The following is a 27,468-nucleotide window of genomic DNA, read 5'->3' on the forward strand; positions in this document are numbered from 1 at the left end:
CTTATGTGTTTGAGAGTGTAGCGAAACAAAAGTGTCTAGGCATCTAGCCATCTAGGTGAAGCTTACCGCAATGCAAATCAAGTGACACATGGGTCGGGTCCCACGTGAAAGCCACCGTACTCCACGACTACAGAAGACCCCAACCTGGATATATGTCAAACTCTGCAATCTGAGACTTTTTTCTGAATAATGCACCGCATGCCCCTTTCTAAGAAACGCCAGCGGCCAGCCGACTGGCGTGAGCAAGCGTACTGGCGTCGAGCACTACTAGCACGTAGCTCTCCCACAGCCACACTCCTCAATCATTCCGAGAGCTGTGCTCCAGAAAAAGAAACTGCAGAGGGGGCGAGAAGTGCAAAAAAAAAAGGAGCTGCGAAGCTCTGCTGGCGCTCGCCGTCTCCGTCTTCTCCGGTCTCCACCATGGCCTCTTTCGCCGCCCTTCCGCTGGCCGCTCTCCTGGTGCTGGCCGTCTCGTGGGCATGGGAGCACCTCGTGTGGAGGCCCTACGCCATAGCCAGGAGGCACAGGGCGCAAGGGATCCATGGCCCCCCATACAGGTTCCTCAAGGGCTCCAACGAGGAGGTGAGGCGGATGAAGGCGGAGACGGCCGACGTGGTGCTCGACGTCCGCGACCACAACTACCTCCCCAGGGTCGCGCCGCACTTCCTCAAGTGGAGGGCACAGTATGGTACGAGATTCTTCTCTTTTTTTGCGAATATGGTAGTACGAGATTCTGCTGGTAATTGATTTTGCTCAACGCTCCTCTGTTGCTGTTTTGGTCAATTTGTTACTACAGGCGACATGGATTTTAGTTACCTGTAAGCTCACTGTTGATCCTGTGCAGTTATGATCTACTACTGTATTCTAGTAGCAACATGGATATTATGTGAAGTACTATATATAGTTGATGATACGGATGATAATATGCATACCTGCACATGTGTGATATGTGTGAATGGTATACACTACACAGGAGAGCCATTTCTGTTCTGGTTTGGTGCCAAGCCCCGGATCTGTGTCTTTGACTACGAGTTGGTTAGGCAGATCCTTTCAAGCAAATCCGGACACTTTCCGAAGAACGACGCGCACCCGAACGTGTTGGAATTGCTCGGCAAGGGCCTGGTGTTGGTGAACGGTGTGGATTGGGTGCGCCATCGCAGGGTCATCAACCCTGCTTTTGCAATGGATAAGATAAAGGTAATTGATATTATGCCTTAACCACATAAAAAATTGTACTCCACAGCAAGCGTGATGCAAGCTGAATTCTAGTATGAATATCTGTCCACCTTGTACGGATAGAGATAGGAATGATCATATACAGAGTGTCAAACCAGTGACCTTTCCCAAAAAACGAATCAAATCAGTGAATGAAAATACAAAATAGGCATGGTTTACTTTTCTATGCAATTACTACTCATATTGTTTTTCACCTTCAATGTAGGCGATGACGGAAACGATGGTGTCTTGTGCCCAACGCACGTTCAGTGTGTTTGAAGATCAGGCATGCAAGAACACAAATAGAGAAATCCTAGTGGAATTCGACAAAGCAGTCCAAGGGTTAACAGCAGATATCATATCCCACACAGCCTTCGGAAGTAGCTACAAATTAGGAATGGAAGCCTTCCATGCCCAGAAAGAGCTCCAGTCAATCGCCATATCCAGTTTACTTAATGTGCAGATACCAGGATTCAGGTAATACGTACCCCGTATGCTTTCATTTGCATAATCCTGCAGGATGAGAAGTTCATTTCCTCGAATGCACATCCATTTGGCTCACTTAACTCCGTATGTTCTTTTGAGATTAGCTATCTGCCCACAAAAAGGAATAGGAGGAAGTGGATGCTTGAAAAGAAGCTTCGAAGCACGCTCATGCGTGTCATAAACTCGCGGTTAGCGTCGAAGGGGAGCGGATATGGAAATGACCTACTTGGTTTGATGTTTGAGGGCTGCACTACGACAGTGCAAGGGGGCAAGCAGGAGCAGCTAAGCTTGAGCATGGAGGAGATCCTACACGAGTGCAAAACATTCTTCTTCGCCGGTTACGAAACGACATCGCTTCTGCTCACCTGGACAGTGTTCTTGCTCAGTGTGTACCCAGAGTGGCAGGAGAGGCTACGGGAGGAGGTCTTGAGGGAGGTTGGAAAGGGTAACCCCACCGGCGACAACCTCGGCAAACTGAAAGAGGCAAGATCAAAAACCAACCCTTATCTTGATTTGATGATCATGTCTTGAGAAATTGCTTTGTGCATTAAAATATAGGATCATTCGACGCTCATGCATGCAATGGAAATTTCAACACATGTACAGCTAACTAGAACATGACATGTGTTGCAGATGATGATGGTCCTCCATGAAGCCCTGAGGCTCTACGGCCCTGCTCTTTTCATGCAGAGGAAGACCATAACTGACATGGTGGTCGGAGCCATAACAATCCCCAAGGACCATGCAGTTGTCATAGGCGCCCCATTCATGCACCGGGATAAAAAGGTCTGGGGTGAGGATGCGGATCAGTTCAACCCGATGAGATTCGCGAACGGGGTCGCCAGAGCGGCGAAGGTTCCACACGCCCTGCTGGCGTTCTCGATCGGGCCGAGGGCGTGCATCGGCCAGAACTTTGCGATGCTCGAAGCCAAATCCGTGATGGTGACGGTTCTGCAGAAGTTCTCGTTCGCTCTCTCCCCGAGCTATGTCCACGCTCCTGCGGATTTCCTCACTCTGCAGCCTAAGTTTGGCCTCCCCGTCGTTATGAAGCTGCTGGATATATGAAATGGAACCGGCTGGTTCTGAATGTTGCAGTACAGAACTTCTGAATTTTCTGCATGTGGTGCTCATAGTGCACGCAGTGTATATATTCTTTTCCAAATTAAGGTTGGAAAAGTAGTACGATTACAAGAAAATATATTGCATGTGGCTTGACCACCCGTCTGTTTGCATGGACAGTCTAATTTTCGATAATATATGCCTCCTGCCTTGCCTTTATCCCTAAGCTGAATCTACTCAGACACCTGCTGCGCCACTTGCACCGTTGTGGATGGTTTGCTGGCAAAGACTCTTGAATTCCCTCCCAGCCATAGCTTTCTCATGCGCGATTGTGTAACCGTAAGCCATTTCCCCCACACGAGCGAAAGCCAAGATTCCAAAAGGGTCGTAGAATTTGAAAGCCAGTTTATGGGTTTTCTTTTAGAAAAGGAGGAGGACCCCCGCCTCTGCATCTGGACTATGCATGTAGCCACTTTATTAATTGTTCACACAAGATCGTACAAAGTCATACAACAGTAAAACTAAAGCCACCATCTAGGCAACATATGTCGTTACTCCTAACCAGTTGATGAAGGGGCGCTGATAGTCTGGACCTAATACCAAGCAGTCCTCGCATCCAAACCTAACATCTAAGACCTGAGGTCCCAACTAGGACGCCTGTCGGGTATGGGGCACCCACCAGTCCGGCACACTCCTCAATTAGGACACCTGCCGAGTATGAGGCCGCCGCAGCCACCTGCTACCAATCCATCTTCAGTGTTGTACTGCTGCATCAACCCTGCCCGGTCTTGTTCCCGTCGACGCCACCATGGCGCCAGACAGCTCCACCGCCCTGCGCTCGTCCATCCAGCCGCATCCGTCGTCGATATGCAGTTGCAACATGCCGCCAATACTCACCGTCATCGACGTGGTAGATACAACGCCGCTCCTCCTGCCAACCTCCACACCGTCGCCGTTGTTGGAGCTACGCGGAGTCCACCACCCCTAGCACCTCTTCCCGAACAACTGAGCCTCCCAAGACGGCGCCTCCATGAAGGTTACGACGTGCAAGACGCCGCCGCCGCCCAATCCAATCTGAATTTAGGACTTTCGTCCGGGAGGTATTCGGAGGTGGATAGGAGGGACCTCGGCTTCGCCTCCAGGAAGGGTAACGAAGTTTGAGGGACGTCGCCAATGCCGGGCTGTTCCAGCCGACCAAAGTTTCCTCCGGTCCCCATCCTATACCACCAAACCTTCGTCTGTTCCGGATCCGGCAGCGAGCCAAGAACCGAAACCTACATAGATGAGATTGCCATGGGGTCGAGAAGACATCGTAGTAGATATCCATGTGTCGAATCAGACGATTCGACGTAGCCAGCGGCGAAGACCACCACCCCGCGCCGGCCGACCGTGTCCAGCATCAAATCGAGATCCGATTTGAACCCGGCGGCACCCGCAACCTCCTGCCGCGTAGCCATCATCATACCGCGCGACGGGATCTCGCCACCTCCACCGTACCGCGCACAACGTCGACAAGGGTAGCCCAGCCGCCGTGCCGCCGTACCCTACGCAAACCCCTTGCAATCCAGCCGTCCCGCCGCCGTCCTGCGGGCCAGGCTTTGCCTGGTGGCGCTGCGGACGGTGGGAGGTGGGAGGGCTCGAGTGGGAGTGCGACTAGGGTCCCCCCCCCCCCCGGGGTCGCCCACAGGGGCGGCGCGAGGGGCGAGGGGGAAAGCCAGTTTATGGTTGGCCCTGGCTGCAATAGAAGACTGCAGGTACCGCTGAAGTTTGAGAAACACCTGGTCCCCAACAGCAAAAAACACGTTCAGTGCGATGTTTATCTGCTTAAGCTTTCATGCGTTGTTGAGCACACAGCAGATGCTGCCTAACAAACTCCAACACCATCTCAAGGTTGTCGAGCCACGGTTGCAAATTTTCATAACAAATAGCGCCATCAGGTTTCAGACCAAAGTGACAAGGCAGATGGCCATAGATGATTTCAAAAGGAGTTTTACCCGTAGCCGAATGCCAATTGGTATTATATCAAAACTCACAAAGAGGGGTCCATTTGGGCGAGCGAGAAGGATGGCTACTGACAAAACAGTGCAAGAAACACCCAACTTGTTGATTGACACGTTCTGTCTTGCCATCACACCATGGATGGCGAGCTGAACTCCTATGAAGCAGAGTGCCAATTTTTTGAAACAACTCCTTTCAAAAAACACTAGTAAAAATGTGATCACGATCAGACACAATAGAGAGTGGCATACAATGGAGCTTATAAACAGAATCCAAGAAAGCCTCTGCCACCTTTTTGAGCCGTGAAAGTGTGATGTAAGGGAACAAAATGGCCGTATTTGGACAATTTGCTGATGACCATAGACAAACAGTTATACCTACCAGTTGTGGGAAACCCTTTTACAAAATCGACCATGACCATTTCCAGTTATACCTGGCGGATGTGGGAAACCCTTTTACAAAATCGATCGTGGCCATTTTTCAAGGAGTTTTAGGCCCTGTTTATTTGGGCTTTTACTTCTGCTTTTGCAGCTTTTTCACTTTGGCAAAAGAAGCCACAGAGGCTCCTAGGGGGCTGACATGGAAGGCACTGGCTATTTTCTTGTGCAAAGCTGGATCAGCTCCAACCGAGATGCAACTGTCAACTTGGAGTAAAGCAACTTTGAGAGAAAATTTAGCGTCGGCTTGAGGAGTAGTGGCCAGTCGTTGCAATAATTCAGAAGCAAAGGAATCATTGTATAGATGGCCACAATATCATCGAGCCACACCTGTTGGGTAGAAGAAATAGCATGCAGCTCATGTAATGTTTCACTCACTGAATGAGGCATGCGCGACAAAGCCTTGGCACCTCGATTCTCGGATCCTTTCTTATAGCTGATGGTATAATGTAAACCCAAAAGCTTGGTTAAAGCCTTCTGCTGCCAACTAATGTGCAAACGCTGATCAGTCAAACTAGCCAAATTGTGTTGAATGATGAAGTCTGATAACTGAAGATATTAATGCCAATGCTCCATTGCCAGCAAGATTGTCAAGTACTCCTTTTCATACACAGATAATGTTTGATTTCGTCGACCTAAAGCTTATAACTCACATACGCCAAGGGGTGACCTTCTTGCATCAGAACAGCACCAATACCCACCTCACAAGCGTCAGTCTCCACTACAAATTTCTTAGATAAATCAGGAAGAGCCAAACCAGGGGATGTAACCATGGCTTGTTTGAGAGCAACAAAAGCTTGTTTTCCCACTTCTGTCCAATGAAACAACACGCCCTTTTTAAGAAGGTTTGTAATTGGCCTACAAATGATCCCGTAATGTTGGATGAACTTTCTATATATATATATATATATATATATATATATATATATATATATATATATATATATATATATATATATATATATATATATATATATATATATATAGCCAGGCAGGGAAGCAGTTTTAAGCGGGAAACAGAGATGCTGTTGGCACCAATAGGTAAGAGGGGGGAGAGAGAGAGAAAGAGAGACCCCAATCCACACGCACCTCCTCCTCTTTCTCTGGCTCCTCTCCTCCAGCAGAGCTGCTCCCTCCTCTGCAGCAGATCCTCTCCAGCAACTCCTCATCCTCCTCCTCTTCAGTATATCAGCAACCAGCAACAGGCAACAGCAATGAGCCAACTACCAAAATATACCTCCCCCATCCTCTACTCCTCTCCCTCCCACTTCTCCCCCACCCTCCTCTGCTCTGTTTCTTCCATGTTCAGTTGTTCATTGCTTGCTGCTTTTCAGTTGTTCGTTGCTTCCTTCTTTGCTGGTTGCTCATTGTTTTGTGCTAGCTGCTTTGCTAGTTGCTCACTGCCTCTTTTATAGTGGTTAGTGGATGCCTGGATGGTTAGAATAATGCATGATTACTGGAGGAGAGAAAGTGCAAACGGGATGGATGCTATATGGGCTCTACAATCAGCAGCAAGCGCAAGATGTGTACTGTGTATGCCTAGTTGCCTACCAAATTCTGCTGCTTAGAACTCTCTAAGGCGTCTGCCTTGCCTTGTGCCTTATCACTTAGGCGGTGAGGCGCCCCCCAGCGCCTTGCCTCGCCTTACCGCCTTAAAAACATTGGTGGTCACACTTCGTTCTATTTTGGGACTAACCTTAAAATGCATGATAGCAGAATTTTCTTTTCGTGTGGTTATGATTTCAGGAACCTTCTAGGACCCAAGAATTGCATGAAAAATCATTATATCATATGATGACAAAGGCATGTAGAAGGGGGTTGTGGGAAACGCAGGGGGCTCATGCCCCCCCCCCCCCACACACACACACACACACATGCGCGCGCGCATGTGCGTGCATCTAGGGCCTGATGTGCTCTAAGGGATTCAGCGAAGAGAAAATGGGGTTTTTGATGTGTGATCTACAAGCAAGTTGACTAACTTGATGTTCCTCGTCACAAGCACAAAACTATCAAATGAAGTAGCATATGTTGTGGACAAGAGTACAAGTGTATGGTTGAACCCATGCGAAGGAGTAAAGACATGGTTTGTTTGGAGATCATTCGTCTTTGTGAAGCATTGAAGAATGCGTGTGTGCTTAGTCAGTACCTTGAACCATTGGCCCTGATCATGGATCGGCTGACCGTGCCAATGAATGGAAACGTGTGTGTTAAACAGCGAGACAACTAGTGGCCTTGATGGAAGCCATCAACGACATGAACATCGACGCCAAGGTGATGCTTGCATCTACCAAGGCCTGTTGTGAAGGCATAACACTTGTTGCTCACTGCGCGGCACTCATGGCGAGCAATCTTTAAATTATTCAATAACACTTTTGGTGCATCGCGAGTAGTTCTCCTCATTGTCCCGTGGAATTCTTTTGTCGGAAGGCAACGATTGGCCGAACCTGTAGAAGCATGTGCTGATCCAGTGGGAGGGCATGGCCCCCACAAAAAAATGCAAAATGCTTTTTTACTAGCGCATGCATATGCATGTATCCATTATATTAATTTTGGTGCAACCTAAATACTACAGAACTTCAACCCTTCATAATGTTGGCTTCACATAGGTCGAAATCTAGGTCCACCACTGCGGTTAGGAGAGGTGATTTTTTTAAGCAGGAAAACATATAGCAATATTGTACTTCCTCCAATCCAAAATAAGTGTCGTGGTTTTTGTTTAGATTTGAACTAAAACTACGACACTTTTTCGGATCAGAGGAAGTGTAATATTAAGAACTTGCTCCATTCCATAATTTCATGTTGTAAAATAAAATTATCGGATAGGTAATTTTGGCCTCTATTCCTTTTGGTTACCATAGATATTTAAAATAAACTACATGTTCACAAACATGAAAAAATTTACCCTAGTTTTCATATATATCACCCTAAATCTATTCCTCTTTTGGATTAGGGAGTATGGGTAGTCCCAAGGGGTCTCAGGCTCTCTGCAAATGTGGAGCAAAATGATGGAGTCTTTCGCAAAATTGTCATAGCTTACCTCGCTATGCGTCGCCGATCAGAGGCACTATAGAAGTGGGATTTGTTAGTATCATGCAATTTCTCATGGTTTGCTTATAAATCATCGTCCTGCGCATTTACGAAATAGATGCAGAGTGCCTGACCATTGAGGGAACCAAAAAGAAATCGTGATTTTTTGTCTCAGGCACTAACTAAAAGTAGATGCAGAGTGTCCGACCATTGAAGGAACCAGAAACAAATCATGATTTTTTTTGTCGGATTTTATGCATGGCAACTCAAACTTTTTTTATGGCAACTTCAATTGTGGTGTAATTTTTTTTTTTTTGAAGGAAGGCCATCATGGCTAGCTTTATTGAAACTTTAACTAGGAATTACATCATCCAAAAGTTTGAGAATAAGATAAGCCGGAGGCTCATTAACCCAACTACCGTTAATCTTATTACAGAAACTATGACTAGCTAGCACATGAGCTGCTTGGTTCGATGAACGACCACAATGCTTAATGTAACCTTCCCAATAAGCGACGAAACGTCCACACACTCGGCGAAAATGGCAGCAGCAGCATCCCACCATCTGGTTTGGCCTGAGCAGTATTCAATAACTGTTGTCGAATCTGATTCTGCTTCTACTCTAGGGAAACCAAGAGAGTTTGCAAAAGCGAGACCGTTTCTCATTGCCAGAGCTTCAGAGGTGACCACATCTGATACATGTGTTAAGTATTTGCATTGGGCTGCTAAGAAGTTACCTTTCTCATCTTGAATGACTGCTGCCGTTGCTCCAGTACCTTCATCTACATGGAATGAGGCATCCACATTCAACTTCACAAATCTCGGATTGGGTTTCAGCCACCTTTTTTCATGGGTATCTCGACTCCTTTGGTTTGCTTGATGGAAGTTGTTTGCAATAGCCAGAATTGCCATGGGCCATCTCAAGGACTGCGGTGGGGATCCATTGTGACATCTAGGCTTGGCTTTAATGGAACCGGACGGTCATTCATCAATAGTAAGTATTCAAGCACGGCTGGACCAGATCGATCCACCCCCATGGCCTCTTCGACAATTTCAAGAATCCCCAGGCTACCCACAGGCTAGGCACGACAGCTTCTTATTTCTTGGTGGTAAGATTGAGTTTCGAGTCACATCTCGGATATGGAAACAATTGTAAACAAGAACATCTCGATCATCCTATCACAGTTATCAAAGACTGATTTTACTCCACATGATAGATGTTTCGCCATTACAAACCGCTCAGCAGTTCAACTATTTAAAGGTAGCAGACATTCAAGACCAGGGCATCACTCAAAAACAAAACCAGTAGCATTTCTGTAAGAGGGGTAACTAAATGGGACGACAATAATGTTTTCCAGATCGACAGATCCCAGTACCAAGAATCCAGCAGCAACAAGTGGGTGAACAAAGATTCTAGATCTTGTTGAAGGCAACGATGTCACACGACTGGACATACTCGTTGATGGGCGTCTCGCAGAGCACTTCCTCAATAAGAGTGTCGACAGACACGAGGTCGTCAATGATCGTCAGCATGATCTGGAGCTTCTTGATGCCATAACCCACAGGCATAAGCTTAGCTGCGAGAGTGAAAGCATTATGTTAACTTTCTCAAACTGTTGCATCAGTGAGGTATGATAAGAGATATATATTATATGAAAAGAAATGAGTTCCTTACATGCACCCCAGGTGAGACCCTCCATTTGAACACTGCGGACAGCCTCCTCCAACTTCTTCATGTCAGTCTCATCGTCCCATGGCTTGATGTCCATGAGGACAGAGGATTTGCCACCTAAATAAGCTTGGAGTTAGCACAAACTGGACAATGAAAATGTATGCCAGACTAGGTGAATGCTGCAGAATAGTTGCTTAGAACTCCGCAGAAAATTTAAGCATACAGCACTAGAAGAGCTTACTTTCTTTCTTCTTTGCAGGCTTGGCAGCCTCACGCTCAGCTGCAGCTTTCTTGTCCTCCTCGGTCTCATCGCCAAACAGATCCATGTCATCATCCTCGTCTTCATCCTGCAAGAAGGTCAAACGCACAATGCAGAGCAATAATTATATTCGAATTCAAATGAGGACTATGAAGATTGACATAAATGTAACTGAGATAGTACTTCAGCAAACATTCATTAATGTGAAGCATTCAGAGCTTGGCATACACACAGTTCTAATTACTAAAAGAACGATTATCATTCCCTCAAAACTACAATTTGGAGTTCTAGCACATGCTGCAGTCACTATAGAACTTATTATAGTAACAATAAAGCCTTCAAAGGGCAAATAAAAGCACCGATTGCTCAAACTCTCAAAGTAGTAATTGACACAACAAACATGGACAAGCAGGAGCAAACCTTGGAAGCGGCAGGAGCAGCTGCAGCAGGAGCCGATGATGCACTCACCCCAGAGGACTGGCCAGGGAACCTGCATAGTCAGCAAAGGCATTAAGAAACCATGCATATAATTACACCATTCGATAGGCCAGATTAATCTGCCATGCTAAGTGACAGCATACTAAGATAGAACAGCACATACTACACTTCGTACCTTGGAGCAACAGCCGCGGCGACGGTGTCATACCAGCGGGCAGCGTTCGGGAACTCGGCGCTGGGCTTCACGGGCACCGCCGCGAACACCTTGACGTCGTCCTTGGTGATCCCATCGCTGCAGAAGCATCACAAAAACCACTCATAAGCAAACACAGCCGCATCCAGCCAGATAAATCACCAGATTTGCAAAATTCGGAACTAAGGAGAAGAGATCCCATGTTGTAGGCAATCAAATATCGCAGCGCAGATCAGTTCAAACCTAGCTAATCCAACTGCAGACCACTACGAACTAGCAGATCTGATAGAGTACAGCGAGTGAGTAGGGTAGGCGACTGTGCTCACCCGGAGATGTAGGTCTTGCCGGCGAGGTGCGCCTCGAGGGCCTTGAGCCCGTCGGCGGTGTGGAGGTCGGAGAACGTGACGGCCATCGGATCCGGCGAGCTCGGGGGCTTGTCGAATTCGCTGGGGGGCGGCGGCGGCGGCGCTGGAGGCTAAAATCCCAAAACCCTAGCGAGACCGAGAGGGGAATGCGGGGTAGCCAGGGCCGGCTATTTATATCTGGCGGCCGCGCCGGTGGGTCCCACGTCGCGCACGCCCGTGCGATCTGGCATCTACGGTGGGGATATTCCCTGGGAAAGCTACACGGCCATCCTGGCCGCTCGATCGGATCTCTCGCCGTTGGACGGTTCAGATTCGATCGTGCCACTGGATAGAGCCCTCTGCTCCTTGCTCAGCTCCCTCGTCGTCTTCTCCGGCGAGCTCCCATGGTATCGCTCGCTGCCCCGGCCTTCCACTCGCTGGCCTCGCAAGCCTCCAGGGCCTGCACCACGAGGGCGTATTCGCAATGCGAGAGCGCGCCCGGCCGCCGTGGAGCGAAGGCGCGGCCTCGGGCGGCGGGGACTGAGCAGGCGGCGGCGGTGGAGGCGGAGGAGACGCCGAGGTTCAGCTGGGATGAGCTCGGGTCCGACCTGTCCGAGCCCCAGGAGCAGGCGATGCGCGGCCTGTCCCCCAAGCTGCCCAACCGATGCAGGGCGCTGATGCCGCGCGTCGTGTCGCTGTCCCCCGGCGATGAGAATCTCGGCGTGGTCCTTGCGTTCTGGGTGAAGGCCATGAAACCCAAGAGGGCGGACTGGTTGCTGGTCCTCAAGGAGCTCAAGGCTATGGAGAGCCCGCTTCTCGCTGAGGTCAGTGGGCATTATTTTTCCCCCAAATCTCGTTGATGAATCTTTGGAGCAAATGGAAATTACATGGTGCGTTTGCTGGACTGTGGTTAGGGGTGGTTGCTCAAGTACTAGAATCACCTAGGGAGTGATCATTTTTCATGATTATGAAGCAGTTGAATTAGCTACTTACTTGAGAACGTGAAATGTCCTCTGCTTGTTGCTGCACTAGGTTGAAATCGTTGTTATTTTTCGGCACCACCATTGCCTGAGTGAGATTTCATTTGCTTGGAGAATGAACATGGTCTTAGTTTACTCACATCTTCTTTAGGGAATTTTGAGTTTAGAATTTTATGCACTTCTGATCTGAACTCCTTACTGAACATTGAATTAAAAATGGCTGAACTTCTGAATTGCGTCAATGGTGACTGTTCGCATTAATTTTATCGGCAATGTGACCTTACGAATGGACTGTGTGTTGGCTAGGTACTAGAATATGCACTGCTGGAGGATTCTTTCGAAGCGAATGTGCGCGACTACACCAAGTTGATGCAAATCTACGGCAAGCAAAATCTGTTGCGGGAAGCCGAGGAAGCATTCCAGGCCATGAAAGCCAGAGGCCTCCCATGTGATCAGGTCATGCTGACTGCACTGGTGGACATGTACAGCAAGGCCGGGGATCTCACCCGCGCAAATGAAACATTCGAAGAGATCGTGTTGCTGGGCCTACCGCTCGATAAGCGCGCGTACGGTTCGATGATCATGGCCTACATCAGAGCAGACATGCTAGACCAAGCAGAAGATCTGATCAAACAGACGGAGGATCAGCAGGTCTTCGCAGGAAAAGAGGTCTACAAGGCTCTGCTTAGAGCATACTCGTACAAAGGCGATTCAGAGGGGGCGCAGCGGGTTTTCGACGCGGTACAGTTCGCGGGGACGGTGCCAGACACGAAGCTGTGCGCGCTCCTGGTGAACGCGTACTGCCTCTCCAATAGGATCGACGAGGCTGTCTGTGTGACCCGAAACATGAGGAGTGTGGGACTGGAACCGTGCGACAGGTGTGTCACCTTGATACTCGGCGCGTACGACAAGGCCAACAAGCTGGAAGGAGCATTGGAGTTTCTGGCGGAGCTTGAAGAGAATGGTGTCGTGATCGGTCAAGAGCCGTCGCAGTTGCTTGCGGCATGGTTCGGGAGGCTCGGGGTGGTTCATGAAGTGGAGCAGGTCCTGGAGGAAGTGAGTAAGAGTAGCAAGAGCAAGCAGAGTGTTTCACTCCTGAAGGAAGGGACGAAGAGTTGGAAGAGCAAAGACAGGGTCAAGAAGGAATGGAGAAAAGGCAAAAAGAGCAAACACAGCATTTCAGTACACCAGCAACCCAGCATTTCAGTCCAGACGAAAGGGGCAACCAACAGGAAGAGCAAAATCACTCGGTCCATTACCTCTGCAACTGAAGTGATTTTGTAACTCCAGTGCCATTTGCGTTCATATTATGACAATATGTTTTCAGAAATCACATGCACAATCATGAGGAACCCCTAACCACAAGAGGCAGGATGCCAGGATCTATGTGAGTAAGTGTATGTAGCTGAAACTCTAGTGCAGAAGAGAAATAAGATTCCACAAAACCAGGCAACAGTAATGCCAACGTAACATCTCTCTGGAAAAAAATGTCAACTTAACATTAATACATCTTGTTCATGATATGAAAAGCAGGGCTCCTCAATTCATGCTCTTCTAGATTATAGACCTCAAAATGTGTCCCAGTGCAGAGAGAAACAACTTCGAAATAAGATTCTTGGGGCTCCTCTTGTTCGCCGTCGTCATTGGCTGCCATCTCTTGATCTTGGGGCTCCTCTAGCTTGTGCTTCTTTTTATTTTCCTTCTTCTCTGTCTCAGGTTCAGCTTCTGCTGCGGCCGTATTGGCAGACTTATCAAGATCCATGGCGTCACCATCAGCCTCAGATTTGGACTTCTTTTTCTTACTTTTCTTGGCAGACATGTCACTGTTCTCCTTCTCCTTCTCCTTGTCTGCGGAAGAGGGCAAGGTGTAAATTTACACATGTACAGAAAGACTTGAAATTAAGTGATTGAGAGACCAATATATAAAGAGAAGTACCCTTACCCTCCTCTGAGACTGTGTTGGTCATACCCTCAATTGCAGCTTTCATTACATCAAGGTTCTTGCGTGGTGCAACACCCTTGTCATGAAAGTCTAATGTCTCCTCGACTTGTTCACGCAGTTTCTCACTGAAAATGGAGCTACTCATCTCTGGAATTCATAACCCAGTGAGGAAAACAAACAAAAAGGCAGTCAGGATGTTTAACCTTTGCAGACAAAGTCCTTCAACTAACCTCAATAACAGTCAATGCGTGAAGCAATTGAGCATTTGTTTGCCAGGTATCTAGCCATTCTTCCCTTGTTCTTGGTCGATGAGTGGAATATGGAAATATAATAATACAAATATTAGTGTCTCTAGGGTATATTTCCCATCTAAAAAAAAGGGTATATTTCCAACAGTTTTTTCTTATTTTCCAATTCTAAACATAATTATACATATGTATGTTTTTTTGGTTCTCTCCAAGAAAAATTAAAAACCTCTTCCTTTTTCCTTTTTGTGTGGGTTGTGATTTTTTCCCTTTCCTTTTTCTTTTTTGCTATTTTTTTCTTTTCCTCGTTATCATTTTAAATATTTACGAACATTTTGAACTCAAATATTTTTTTGTTGTAAGTTGCATGCCCATCACCAAACACGTGAATGCAAGTATCACCCACGCCTCAAAACTGCATGTTTTCAAAGCGGACGTAACTTGGGAGGCGGAAATGGGTAGTTGCATGTCTCCTACTAGACGCTACCTCTGACATGCAACTAGATCTGACCCATTTTTCGTCTCGGTTGCAAATTCACCCTCGCCACGCAACTGAGGGAGGGGGAGGAGGGCGACTCTTTTTTTTTGTCTCAATTGCAAGTCCACCCCAGGATGCAACTGGGCTCGCCTCTTTTGTTCTCCTAGTTGTGATTCCATCTGTCATACGCAACTGGGGATGACCTATTATTTGTCCCAGTTACAAGTCCACCCCCGACCCCTTTTGTCCCCAATTGTAAGTCGACATCCGGCATGCAACTGGGCCTTGTCCCTTCTTTGTCCCTATGCAACTAGACTGTTGACTAGTCACATGTCCATAATTTAAAAACAGTCATGAATTTTTTTATTTTAAAAAAATCATGAACATTTTCTTAAAATTGTGAACTTTTTAAAATGGCGACTTCGTCACATTTGTGATTTGAAAAAAATCATGATTTTTTTCGAATTCTCTCAAATTCACAAATATTTTTAAGTTCATGCATAATTTTTTATTGCATGGAAATTTTTTACATGCGTGAACATTTTCTAAATTTATTAGCATTTTTAATACTCACACACATTTTTTTGTATCCATGAACAATTTTAAAATTTACAAACACTTTTTCTATTCATGAACTTTTTTTATCCGCATACATTTCAAATCAACAAACATTTTTTTTAATTTGTTATTTTAGATTTCCTTTTGTATAGTTCTTGTTTATCACGTATGGTTGTTCCTATCTTTCCCTACTAATAAACCAGCAATCGCTTCTGGTTGTACGTCGCTGACGTTTTTTCAAAAAAGCCCCTATGCTTTTGCGTATTAAACCCGCAGTACTATTTTAAGTGAATCTGATAAAATCGTTTTCACAAAAAACACCCTGCATCTGCCGGTGCCCGCCGCCGCCGACCGCACCCAACACCTCCATGCGCGGGCTCGCGCTCATGCCTCCCCGCCGCCCCGCGCCGCCGACGGAAGAGCGTGCCGCCATGCCCTCTCTCCTTATTCCCTCCCCTTTCTCCGGTTCTATTTCTCACCTCCCTCTTTCTCTTTTACAGGAGGCGGAAGCCATGGCCGCCGGACCGCCGCCCCGCGTCGGCCGGCCATCGGAGCGCCGCTGCCGGACCAACGCGCCGCCCTTCCCTCCTCTCCTTCTCCCCCTCCCTCCGGTTCTATCTCTCACCTCCCTCTCTCTCTCCTTTGCAGGAAGCCACGGCCGCCGGACCTCCATGCCTCCGCGAGCTCGCGGCCGGCCTATGACCTCTACGCTGCCTCCAGTCCTCTCCGGACACCTCCTTGTATTCTTCTCATTCTCCGACGCTGCCAAGTTCGCCCGAGGAAGAAGCGCCGAGTTTGCCGGAGGAACAAGAACATCCGTCCAATGTCGCCTGAGCTACACCAGAGGTATGTATCCCCTTGATATTCACTGGATGGAATCCCCTGTTTACATCCAAAGGTACTAAGTTTGTGCAATTCAGAATATTGATGGTCAAGATCTCCCCAAATAACAGTTATGCCTATTAGTCTTAGAGGATTTTCTGTCCAAGCAGATTTATGTTTTGCAAGAATTAGTCTACTTATTACAGGTAGAACCAGTTTTTCGTCACAACATGAATTTCCTGATGATATCCGTAGTGTGCTCATTTGCTTGATTTGGTCAAGTAGAGCAAGTAGAGCAAGCTTTACAGATTTCAGAATTCAGTTAATGGAATAAGTTAGAATTATGGTTCCTTTTCAGTGGGCAGTGGGCATCATATATTTTGTATTATGTTGTTGCAAAGTAGTATAGTTTAATTATATGGTTTTACCACTAGCTCTACAAAGATATCATCCATGGTCCCTGCTTGTATTGCATTGCATACATAACACTATTTGTTTGCTAGCTTGACTGAACTTTAGCCGCTGCTCCTACGATGGCCAAAGTATAGGTTGCAGCTCGATCTGGGACTTGCAGTAGGAAAGCAAGCCACGATTTCTTCTTAGGGAAGTGAGTTGTATCCTTGCCGAAATGTACATCTCGATTCCAGTTTTATTGGACTATTCAAGTGTCAACTCTTCGCATGAATATATTCATATTTGATCTGTTGGGTTTGTAAAAACTTTATTAACAAATAGCTGTGGTTGCTGTGCAAATGGAAATTGTTAGGCTCTTTTACGCTGTAGGAATTTCTGACATGAGCTTGGCCTCATGGAAAAATCATTCGTACTGCAGACATCTCTACCCTTGAAAGCTAATCACTGGAAAGAATCATTTCTTCAGTTATCAATTAGCTTTGCAGTGGCATACACATGAATAGATATCTCAGCGTGTACTACAAACAACTTATGTTGGATATGTGTGCTTTTCAATATTTATTTGAAGTGTAACAAGCCTCTCCCAGTTGGATCTATTCTGAACATATGAGTTTATCTCCTGAACCCATGTTTACTTCCTGAACATAGAGTAGCAAAACTGAAAGTATATATATAGCTTATGTGTACTGTACTTTCAGTAATATGGATGCCAATATCATTACTTTTTTCCGTTAGGGGGTGGTGGGGATTCACTTTGGTATAAATCTGATTGATAGTTACTGCTCTGGTCTTTATTTTTTTGCATAAGTCTACTTAGAGTAGCAGTGATCATACGTGTTTGCTTATCTGTTACGAAGCTTCGTATTACATCAGAGTTAAGGTAAACTCAAGTATAGCGTTTCTGGAATAACATAATTGTGTTAGCATGGAAGGATGAGTACTCTGAAGAAAATAGGATGAGGCTATAACTAAGAAACATCAGGCCGAGATTAACATTATATTGCTGTAAAGGACAAAGGGTTTGCTGCTATACCATCGTATTTTCTGCCATGGGTGGCTTCAGAGATGTTGTGTTCTGTGTCATGGGTTACTTTTTCTTTCCCATAAAGTATTTTTTAGTTGCATGTATATATCACATTGCCAATATTTGCATGTGTGAGTTGAATGATGCACTTGGTAGGATCAAAAGGTTCAAAACTTCTGCATGTGTTGCTGCAACATAGCATTAATTTCTCCTAGAGAAACCGTAAAATCGAACAATTCCTAGCATTACATCATGGGCAGACTAATAGTTTTCCACGTTTTGTCAACGTGACAAGAACTGGATGCTATATGATAAAGAGTCATGTTCTTAAAGAGGGTATTTTCTCTCTTAGGGGTTGCTTTGCTTACCTGTAGGATTTTCATCTTTTTGTCTTTTTAGTTAGTTTGTTTACCCTCTTTCTGTACAACTCTTTTTAGTTAGTGAAATAATCTAAGGCAATTTGGCATAGAGGTGTATTTATACAAAACTGAAACTATATATTCACTTTGGCTTGATATTGTAACAAATGCCTGTGCATTAATCTGTACAAATACTGCCAATTCTGACTTAGCCTGTTTTCATCTCCAAATTTAAGAGGGGACAGTCTCACGTGATTCAGTAGATTTATTTGTACCTAGCTGATTGTGTTGTGCATTAACACCAGCGAAAGGAAGGAGGCGGCACGCCGCGCTTGTGAAACAGCCCATCTAAATGCTTGTTGTTAGTTTCGCAAGAGAAAAACAATAACTGCATATCAGCTCTCATTTTTACTTGCATATAGTGCTACTTGATTTGCTTGTAGAAATTTTTACCTGACAGCAAAGTGTTTTGCTGTATTCACATTGCCAATACTAAAAAATTGAAGACAGTGTAAGCAAAGATGGGGAAATTCTCTAGCTGAGACTGCATCTCTACTGCCAATATTTTTTAGCAAGCAAATTCTCAACGGAAAGTCCACTGCTTTGTAAATCTTCTTGGCATCCTGAAGATCTAAATTTCGAATTCGGTAGAGAGCGCCTTGCTTTCAGTTTATTCTTGAACTTGTTTGTTTTATGTTGTGGCACCATTTACTCCATGGTAGTTCCCTGTCGGAATAACTTAATTTTTCATTAGACACAGTCCTAAGCTTTTTACATGAAACAAAACATAATAAAATATAAGGTATGTGTTTGATCTAACCTGGCAGTCCACCATGACGAAAACCAGTTCAGGTAGTGTTTCTGCTTTTTGTCTTATGAATTCTCATACCCTAGGAATTCGTCCAAGGACCGTCGGAAGATCAGAATTGCGGCTAATGTCCCTTAAGAGGTGTGTCGTGCATGTCTATAGTTTTTTGGCATGTACAAAATATTTGGCAAATTGCAAAACAAAAATTACTATTTTTCCTGAATGTATATTTTTTTATAAAGTTCAATTGTTGGCAATTAGAAGCAATATAGCCAGACCTTTTTCACTATTGTTACTGAATTTCTTTGTAACTTGATTAAATAATTCAGGAGCGTACGCATTGTGCAAGCTGTAAGATGTACCTATTCAAAACAAAACCGAACTGTCCTCTTGCGTATAAACCTTCAACTCTCAATAAGATCGTAGTGCACTATAGGAACTGTCATTCTTCTGGGATGAAAGTTCTGTTGTAAGAACTGACCAATACATCAGGGCAAAACTTCTGTGAACCTTGCAAAAAATCTGCTCCTGCCCGTTTGATTGCAACATCTGCCCCCGCCGCCCTAGAAAGAGAGAGTTTGTTGTGTGTGTACTTGTGATGACGGGGAGGTGGGCACGAACGCGTGGACTGCAGCCTGGAATACCTTTGGCGTGCACCGGGACGCGGACGCAATGAAACCCACGCTGCACGACCTCGGTGGAGATTGAAGGTTTTGGGACAAGGGGACATTGGCGGCGGCAAAAGACCACATGTGGTCGTCCATGATCTTGGGCTGGAGGCGGCAGAGAGGCCCGACACGATGTGCATCTCCCAAAGCATGCCCACCCGCCGCCGCATCCAGGAGCATGTAGCCACATCACGCCTACTTTGACGTCCTCTGATGTTGCGGCTCGACGGCTATTCATTCACGGCCTCGGCCATGGTGGCGCGATGATCCATTGGGCCACTTCGATCAAGGGTGGAGACTGGAGAGATCATCGGTGGTCGATAACGGCGAGGGCTGGTGGCAATGGATGGTGCTTGTTCGGTGCCGAGGGATGAAGGCGGCAAAAGGATGAATTCCCTTTTTCTCTGCCCCTCTCTCGTTGCGTTGGGGAGAGAAGATGGGGGTGGAGGTAACGTTGGGAGGGACAGGACCTTGGCGGTGGCCGGGAAGGGGGGGGAGGAGGGGAGGTAAGGCCGCCGGAGAGAAAAGAGACTCCAGTGGAGCTCCTCTTTCTCTCCATCTCTCTCTCTCTCTCTCTCTCAAGATTATTAGGGAAGGAGTGATGGACTGGGGTGGGTAGTGCTCTAGATTATTCGGTGGCCCTCAGCGGCAGATCCTTGAAAGAAAGTTAAAAGAAGTCTTTTTTTTTGCATACAACGTGTCAGCCTAGGAGTGAGCACCCACCAGCGCCTCAAATGCATGGCATGGGCTATAGCTTACCACTTTAATTCTTTCATATATTAGAAGTAGACAAATGCAAATGCCCATAGTAATAAACTTGTGGTCACAAGATTGCTAGCTTAAAGTTTGCTAGATTATGTAAATGGGTAATTTTGTTGCCTGCTTTTTAGGTTTCCATAGTATGACTCATTCTACATAATGGCAGGCAAGAAAAAAAAATAGCTTGACTATTCCATGCACAACTATTCTTTCATCGAATGAGACCGCGGATCTGAATTAGGTCCTGACAAATGCCATTAGGATATAAGAAGTGTTGTGTAATGCCACACAGAGCATGTTCAAAAAATATCGTCCGTTGCAACGCACAGACATTTGTACTAGTCACAATCATTCATCGATTAGTACATAGGAGGTTGAGAAAATTTTGCTTGATCGTGAGCTAGCTAGCTTATCCATGCAGGCATGCACACACCTCAGTAACATGGTTGTTTGTGTATGCACTAATGCACACACGGAGATAGGCCGACTCACGGCTGAACGAGGATTGCTCCTCTGATCAACGCGCAACCCGCAGAGTGCAAACAACACACACACACACACACACACACACACACACACACACATACACACACACACACACACACACACACACACACACACATATATATATATATATATAAGGACCCAAATGGGTAAGTTCAAACCATCTCGACCGTCAAATCATGTTATTTAGCGGTTCAAATCGCTTCAATGTTGAGCACCAAACACGAATATATCTTACCTAATATAACATGCAACTAATATCCTATCTAATATAAACGTGCATTGCACATACATTATTACTAGTCAACACAAGTGACAAACGGCAAAAGAAAAGGCTTGCAGGGTAAAAAAAAAAGTCAAAACAACCACAGCAACAACACACAAGTGAAAATCAGAATTGAGGAAGCACCAGACTACAATCTAATAATGATGTCACTCAGATGTGGCATAACAATGTCTCATCTAGATGAGACTTACACGAACCCATTTTACTTCCTCAAGTATCGTGTAATGAAGCTAAAGACATCCTTCCTCAAATTAGTTGGACTTCAATCATTACCCAATTGTGCCCGTGCTGACTTTCTATACATGTGAAATTTAACATGCATTGTTTATATACAACTCCAGCAAAATATTTCAAAAGCCCGTGCATGGCATTCTACTAGTAGCATGTAGGACTACACTTCGACGATGGCCAATCGGGTGCACAACGTCGACTGCATAGCAGGCTTATCAAGATGCATAGCATCATCATCAGCCTCAGAATTAGACTCCTTTTTCCCACCGTTCTCCTTCTCCTTATCTGCGAAAGAATTGTTCAGGGCAACGTGTAAATTTACACATGTACAGAAAGACTTGAAGTTAAGTGATTGAGAGACCGATGTATAAAGAGAAATGCCCTTACCCTCCTCTGAGACTGTGTTGGTCATACCCTCAATCGCAGCGTTCATTACATCAAGGTTCTTGCATGATGCAACATCCTTTTCACAAAAGTCTAATCTCTCCTCGACTTGTTCCCGCATCTTCTCACCGAAAATGGAGCTACTCATATCTGGAATTCATAACCCAGTGAGGAAAACAAACAGAAAGGGCAGTCAGGATGTTTAACCTTTGCAAACAAAGTCCTTCAACTAACCTGAATAACAGTCAATGCGTGAAGCCATTGAGCATTTGCTTGCCAGGTATCTTGCCATTCTTCCCTTGTTCTTCGTCGATGCACGGCCAATGAAAGATGAGTGGAATATGTGGCCATACTTCGGTGTGTTTCCACCTGTTCTAAGAGCTCTGCAGTAAAATTAGGAAATCAATCACAACATATCAGAAACATAGAGGACAAAGTCTGAATACTTGACAAAACAGTTAGTGAGTATAAGGACAATCACAAATAAGAGAGCACAGCTTGAGAAAATAAGACGTGGGAATACATAAGGAGACCATTCGGTCACAGTTACCTTCTCAGCGCCTTCTCAGCACCTAGTATCTGGAGAGTGGAGGAAGGTAATTTTGCAAGATTCGAAAGACTGCCAGCATGAGAAATTAACTGGGCTCCAACCATTTCGCCAATCAATGACGTCAGATTTGGTGCAATATCATTCATCTTTGTCACCAGATACTCATAGATATTTTTACGGTACTCAGATAGATTCATGACCCTTTGAGCAAACTGTTGGACAGTGATCAAATCAACTGGTGAAAGGTCCTGGCCTGGAAATAAAAAGAAGATTATGTAAACTAAGCAACCATGGCAACTACTGTGAAGCATACCAATTGTGAACATTGTTGTTACCCATAGATTCCTTTGCTGCTTCAACAATTTCTTTTGCCTTGTCCTCATCTCCAATCAGATCTGCTAAAGCTGGAATGTCTTTCTCTGACAAATCAAATTTGTTTACTACAAAGTTGGCAAGCTTAGCATAAAGGTAGTTGTCATTCACGATTTTGACCAGCTCAGGAAAATGCCATCCATACCACTCCCTGCATCATGGTTAAGCAACAATTTAATACAACCATGCAACTAACACAACTACAGTGACAAATGTTCAAAACTAGTTACAGCGCCAACAAGTGTAAAAAGAAAAGGAAATGTCACTATACCCATCTAAAGCGTTTAGTGTTCCCCGCAAAGAAAAGAAAGCATACATGGTGTAGGATAACTGCACAGTCGATTAGTTAAAATTGATCTTTCATTACCATAGGATATATATTGTAAGATAGTACAGGGTACACGACGCTTGTGTCACAGTAAGCCGGGCAGTGACCTGACTGGACATGCAACTAACATAAAGTATTTGATCACGTGAATTGAGCCAATTTATCAAGACTTCGACACAATATGCAACTGAATCCACATAGTATAACTAGAGACTTGGGCTTAGGGTTTGTAATTATACTACCTCTTTTACGGTTTATTAAGCCCATGCGTACCCCTAGATCAATAATTGACCAACACAATACAAGTTATATATTATAAAATTATGCCATTAGAAACTTCAAGTGTTGTATTTCCAATGGTATAACTTTTGTGATATATAATTCATATTGCATTGGTAAAATTGACAACCTAGAGATATACACAGGACCTATAAACGGGAAAGGAGTAGTAGCATATAGACCATATGATTGATGTCACTGATGTATAAAAAATCTGGTTACGAAAGAAGAGGTCATGCAAATGAAATTAATCAAATTTCAGCTTTCTTTTTAAACTCATGTAATCAGAAAAGGGTGGCACAACCAATATACCGACAGCTAAACTGGAATTTTCTCACAAATGTCAACTCTAGTACCTATACTAGAATTTTCTCAGGACTTCTATGTCGCCATCAACTTATCTATTTTGAGATAATCCAAGTCTCATCTCAACAGACAAAACAAAGAACCAGATAGTTAAATTAAGCAAATTAAGAATAAGATGAGGGACTAACCTCACTCTCATGGTGAAGAAATTGATACCCTTATCAAGTGTATCCAACAGAATGAGAGTTTGAGTCACCATGTTATCCGCACTTGCCCTGCTATAGTTCTCCACGTCATATGGCTGCAATCAAAAACCAACGGAACAGAGTTTACAAACAAGAACCAGAAAACACTATAAATAGCCTACAGATGGAATAGAACCCTTGAAGAACGATTAACATGTCAGCAATCAATTTGTGAGCTTCCAGGCAATTCACTGTATGATCTAGGTAAACTTAACTAGTGAAAGTGATGTGTCAACCATAATAAGGTAGTAATTGTCCAACTCTCTGCACCCACTTCATGCAAAATCATAGTTCATACCACCAGAACATTAAACTTTTTCATAGTTCATACCACCAGAACATTAAAAAAATTCCACTGCTGTAGAATCCTCTAAAATCAAATACACCAGCCACAACCCCACAACTCAGACCACACAGTGTTCTGTCCTACTGCACCTTACAGCTTCACAAGGCATGTTCCACGGTTCAATCTTGTATGGAACAATGTAAAACATCGAAACTAGACGCAAATGCAAATGCAAAATCCATCACCTTGAGTTGGTCAAACAACGGACCGAAGTGCAGCCGCACCGCGCCAAGCAGTTCCTGGATATAGTCATCGGACTGGCAAGGGATTCCGGTGGCCTCGGTGATGCGGGACCCGACCTTGGGCTGGGCAACGCCGACGGTGAACTTGCCCTTCTTCCACTCCTTGACCTTGGGCAGGTTGAGAACCAGGAAGTTTACCAACTCGTCGGTCGTGATCCCTGAGCCACCAAAAGAGCACCCATCACACGCAATTCGCTCGTCAAGGGAGACATAAAGCAGGGAGGCTCGACACGAGGATTCCACCGGGGGAGGAGGGGGAGGATACGATACCTTCAGCGATGGCGTTGCACTGGTTGGTGGCGTCGGCGGCGGACAGGAAGGGGGTGAACCTGGCGAGCTTGACGGCCTTGCTGAACCGCTTGAGGTCCAGCAGGGTGGGGCGGACGGCGTCCACGGTCTGCCCGATCTTGCGGATGCCGGAGGCGTGGAAGAGCGCGTACCCCGACGCGGACTCGAAGAGCAGGTAGAGCGCCATCTCGCCCGCGCGCTTCGCCGGCGACGACGGCCGAGGGGTTTGGGAGGCGGGGGCGGGGAAGAGGCTAGGGTTTAGGCGGAGGGATGTGGGCTTAAGCTTCGCCGGGGCCTTACTTTTTTTTTTCTCGAGTTGGACACCGGGGCCTTACTTATTATGGTGGGGTTTGCGTTGGCGCTACGCTGGCGAGTCTCGGCCGTCCGATTGGATTTATGCACGAATCCGATTCTCTGAGCGCTCGTGCGCTATCCTGATTGACATCTCTTGGAGGCCACGTTGGGATCGGCACCATCGCTCTATTCGGAAGAGACATCTTGGCTTTGATTTAATCAAACGAATTTTTTTTGAGCATCAGTACAGACACAAGTGCTCATATACACGCGTATACACTCATCCCTATGAATGCACGCACGCACACCCTACCCCTATGAGCACCTCTGAGAGACTGAGCCGACATATCATCTTGAGATTTACGAAGTCACCGTAGGCGCCTCGTCATCGACGGGAACGTCTCCTCCCACTGAAAGCGCATCGCCGGAAATTCTGAAATAAATCCAGGAATAATGCGAGCACCAGGATTTGAACCCTGGTGGGTTGGGGATACCACTGTCCACCTAACCAACTCAACCACGGGTTGATTCGCAGGTTTAATCAAACGAATTGGATGGTGAAAGAACCGTCTAAAGTATGAGTTTTTGTATGGCAACTCGCACATACCTCTCTTCCTACAGGTTCAGTTTGCCATGAGAAACGATGCCGGCGACGTCCCCTGAGCCAGAGCTGGAGGCACACAAGAGGGTAAGAATGAACCAAGCTGAAAGCGGCACTGAGAAAGAACCTTAGAGGTGTGTTGATGTTGGAGAAGAACAAAGTCGACCCTAGACCTAGAAGGACACGCGAGGAGAAAGTGGACTACCAATTGCGATGGCAGTGGGGCCAGGGCCCTTACGATTCGGGGGGGGGGGCATGCCGACATCAGAGAAGAAGAAAGACCCCTAGACTTAGAAGGATGGCCAAGGAGGCAGTGGACTGACAGTTGTATAGCAATGGGGCGGGGCCCTTAGGGTTATAGAAGGAGGTGTGTCGACGTTGAAGAAGAAGAAAGGCCCTTGGACATAGAAGGATGGCCGAGGGGGCAGTAGATTGACATCTGCAAGGGCGGCAGGGTCACCCTGGGCAGACGACCAGATGGGTCCATGCATCATTGTTGACTCATCAAGCAAACCAACGGGCGTTGGAGGCGAGTCTAGGACAGGAACGGACGGCGGCCGTTTCTGACAATGTTGAGATCATCTCGAACAACTCACCAAAGAACTCGTGAGCATATATTGGGGCTTCCTATTAACACCCTTTTTAAAAAAATAACAACTCTATTAATTGGAAATAACGGTTACATAGTCTATAAGAAAGATACAATATCGCCCATAGGCTCCTCAAACCACTCATTTGTCGCAGAAACTCTCGCTAACCTAGCTTGTTCATGTGCAACCCTGTTCGCTTCCCTATTAAAATGTTCAAAACTAGTGAGAGGAAATCACAAGCCAAAAGATAATAGTCATCAAAAACTGCAGCCAGCGCTCCAGCAGATTGTCCTCCAGTCTTCATTGTGTCGATGACTTCCATATTATGAGAGTTTATTACCAGGCGATTGCATCCCGCCTTTTATGCCAGAGATAAGCCAAACCTTAGAGCCAAAGCTTCTGTCATGAAAACATCCACACACCAATCAATCTTCCAATTTTCGTCGACAATGAAATTTCCTTTATCATCTCTAAAGACAACTCCCGTTGTGCCCCTATGCTAGTCATGATCAAAAGATGCATGAACATTCAGCTTAACAAAAACCATAGAAGGTTTACTCCACCCCCTCGTTTACTGGTTGCATTAGGGGAGTTAGCGTTAACAAAATTATCCGTTATAGCCCGGACCCCCATGGATGTGTGGTATGCATCTTTGAACTTTCCCTCATGGACCAGCTTACGTCTGTCCCACCATAGATACCACACGGTTATAGCAATCATTTCATGTACATTCTAGAATCCCAAATTAGATAAGTCCTGGTCTCGCATAAGGAGTAAGAATTCAAGTACCGCCTCACCCGCACGATCAATAGCACAATCTTTTTTAATCACCTCATTCATCCCCAACTTATCTCAAGCCTCCTTCGCTTTCTGACAAATAAATAGAACATGCTTTGTATCTTCTAGCCCATTCAAACATGATGGGCAGATTGGCAAAACTTTCATGTGTCTATTTGCAAGCGTAACACGGTGTGACGCCCCCGATTCAATCGTACACTAATCATACACGCAAACGTGTACGATCAAGATCAGGGACTCACGGGAAGATATCACAACACAACTCTACAAATAAAATAAGTCATACAAGCATCATAATACAAGACAGGGGCCTCGAGGGCTCGAATACAAGTGTTCGATCATAGACGAGTCAGCGGAAGCAACAATATCTGAGTACAGACATAAGTTAAACAAGTTGCCATAAGATGGCTAGCACAAACTGGGATACAGATCGAAAGAGGCGCAGGCCTCCTGCCTGGGATCCTCCTAACTACTCCTGGTCGTCGTCGTCAGCCTGCACGTAGTAGTAGGCACCTCCAATGTAGTAGTCGTCGTCGACGCTGGCTCCTGGCTCCTGGACTCCAGCATCTAGTTGCGACAACCAGAAAGAAAGGAAAGGGGGAAAAAGGGGGGAGAAAGCAACCGTGAGTACTCATCCAAA

The 27,468-nt window shown here is 45.7% G+C and overlaps 4 protein-coding genes and 1 pseudogene across 4 annotated transcripts; 2 read left to right on the forward strand and 3 right to left on the reverse strand.

Annotated features, from left to right (window-relative positions):
* The first annotated feature begins 275 nt into the window (after positions 1-275).
* LOC123187613 (cytochrome P450 709B2) lies at positions 276-2,986 on the forward strand. The gene is made up of 5 exons (XM_044599526.1): positions 276-688; positions 974-1,197; positions 1,442-1,692; positions 1,806-2,184; positions 2,335-2,986. Exons 1-5 carry the CDS (start codon positions 421-423, stop codon positions 2,764-2,766), a joined length of 1,554 nt encoding a protein of 517 aa, XP_044455461.1. The 5' UTR covers positions 276-420; the 3' UTR covers positions 2,767-2,986.
* A 6,420-nt stretch (positions 2,987-9,406) lies between these two features.
* LOC123187616 (elongation factor 1-beta-like) lies at positions 9,407-11,312 on the reverse strand. The gene is made up of 6 exons (XM_044599529.1): positions 11,110-11,312; positions 10,766-10,882; positions 10,573-10,642; positions 10,135-10,240; positions 9,897-10,010; positions 9,407-9,798 (listed from the first exon to the last, which is right to left on the reverse strand). Exons 1-6 carry the CDS (start codon positions 11,193-11,195, stop codon positions 9,635-9,637), a joined length of 657 nt encoding a protein of 218 aa, XP_044455464.1. The 5' UTR covers positions 11,196-11,312; the 3' UTR covers positions 9,407-9,634.
* A 126-nt stretch (positions 11,313-11,438) lies between these two features.
* Positions 11,439-13,750, forward strand: LOC123187615 (pentatricopeptide repeat-containing protein At1g01970-like; annotated as a pseudogene).
* LOC123191540 (nucleolar protein 56-like) lies at positions 13,609-14,317 on the reverse strand. Its single transcript, XM_044604237.1, has 2 exons — positions 14,050-14,317; positions 13,609-13,955 (listed from the first exon to the last, which is right to left on the reverse strand). The coding sequence occupies exons 1-2, from the start codon at positions 14,192-14,194 to the stop codon at positions 13,609-13,611; spliced, it is 492 nt and encodes a 163-aa protein (XP_044460172.1). The 5' UTR covers positions 14,195-14,317.
* Positions 14,318-21,102: 6,785 nt separating this feature from the next.
* Positions 21,103-24,867, reverse strand: LOC123187614 (nucleolar protein 56). The gene is made up of 8 exons (XM_044599527.1): positions 24,528-24,867; positions 24,201-24,415; positions 23,613-23,725; positions 22,475-22,662; positions 22,140-22,392; positions 21,824-21,972; positions 21,593-21,739; positions 21,103-21,490 (listed from the first exon to the last, which is right to left on the reverse strand). Exons 1-8 carry the CDS (start codon positions 24,730-24,732, stop codon positions 21,366-21,368), a joined length of 1,395 nt encoding a protein of 464 aa, XP_044455462.1. The 5' UTR covers positions 24,733-24,867; the 3' UTR covers positions 21,103-21,365.
* Positions 24,868-27,468: the final 2,601 nt, after the last annotated feature.

Source organism: Triticum aestivum, chromosome 2A (genome assembly GCF_018294505.1).
Source record: "Triticum aestivum cultivar Chinese Spring chromosome 2A, IWGSC CS RefSeq v2.1, whole genome shotgun sequence".
NCBI lineage: Eukaryota > Viridiplantae > Streptophyta > Magnoliopsida > Poales > Poaceae > Triticum > Triticum aestivum.

What these genes read in the sequence shown, in the direction of transcription:
- LOC123187613 (XM_044599526.1), top strand. Translation starts at nt 421, where the DNA reads ATGGCCTCTTTCGCCGCCCTTCCGCTGGCCGCTCTCCTGGTGCTGGCC. An exon ending in TTGCAATGGATAAGATAAAG is followed by an intron (nt 1,198 to 1,441) that starts GTAATTGATATT and finishes CCTTCAATGTAG; the next exon opens with GCGATGACGGAAACGATGGT. An exon ending in ACCTCGGCAAACTGAAAGAG is followed by an intron (nt 2,185 to 2,334) that starts GCAAGATCAAAA and finishes CATGTGTTGCAG; the next exon opens with ATGATGATGGTCCTCCATGA.
- LOC123187616 (XM_044599529.1), bottom strand. Translation starts at nt 11,195, where the DNA reads ATGGCCGTCACGTTCTCCGACCTCCACACCGCCGACGGGCTCAAGGCC. An exon ending in CTGCTCCTGCCGCTTCCAAG is followed by an intron (nt 10,241 to 10,572) that starts GTTTGCTCCTGC and finishes ACCTTCTTGCAG; the next exon opens with GATGAAGACGAGGATGATGA. An exon ending in GCCTGCAAAGAAGAAAGAAA is followed by an intron (nt 10,011 to 10,134) that starts GTAAGCTCTTCT and finishes AAGCTTATTTAG; the next exon opens with GTGGCAAATCCTCTGTCCTC.
- LOC123191540 (XM_044604237.1), bottom strand. Translation starts at nt 14,194, where the DNA reads ATGAGTAGCTCCATTTTCAGTGAGAAACTGCGTGAACAAGTCGAGGAG. An exon ending in CAACACAGTCTCAGAGGAGG is followed by an intron (nt 13,956 to 14,049) that starts GTAAGGGTACTT and finishes CCTCTTCCGCAG; the next exon opens with ACAAGGAGAAGGAGAAGGAG.
- LOC123187614 (XM_044599527.1), bottom strand. Translation starts at nt 24,732, where the DNA reads ATGGCGCTCTACCTGCTCTTCGAGTCCGCGTCGGGGTACGCGCTCTTC. An exon ending in CGTTGTTTGACCAACTCAAG is followed by an intron (nt 23,726 to 24,200) that starts GTGATGGATTTT and finishes TTTTGATTGCAG; the next exon opens with CCATATGACGTGGAGAACTA. An exon ending in GCTGAGAAGGCGCTGAGAAG is followed by an intron (nt 21,973 to 22,139) that starts GTAACTGTGACC and finishes ATTTTACTGCAG; the next exon opens with AGCTCTTAGAACAGGTGGAA.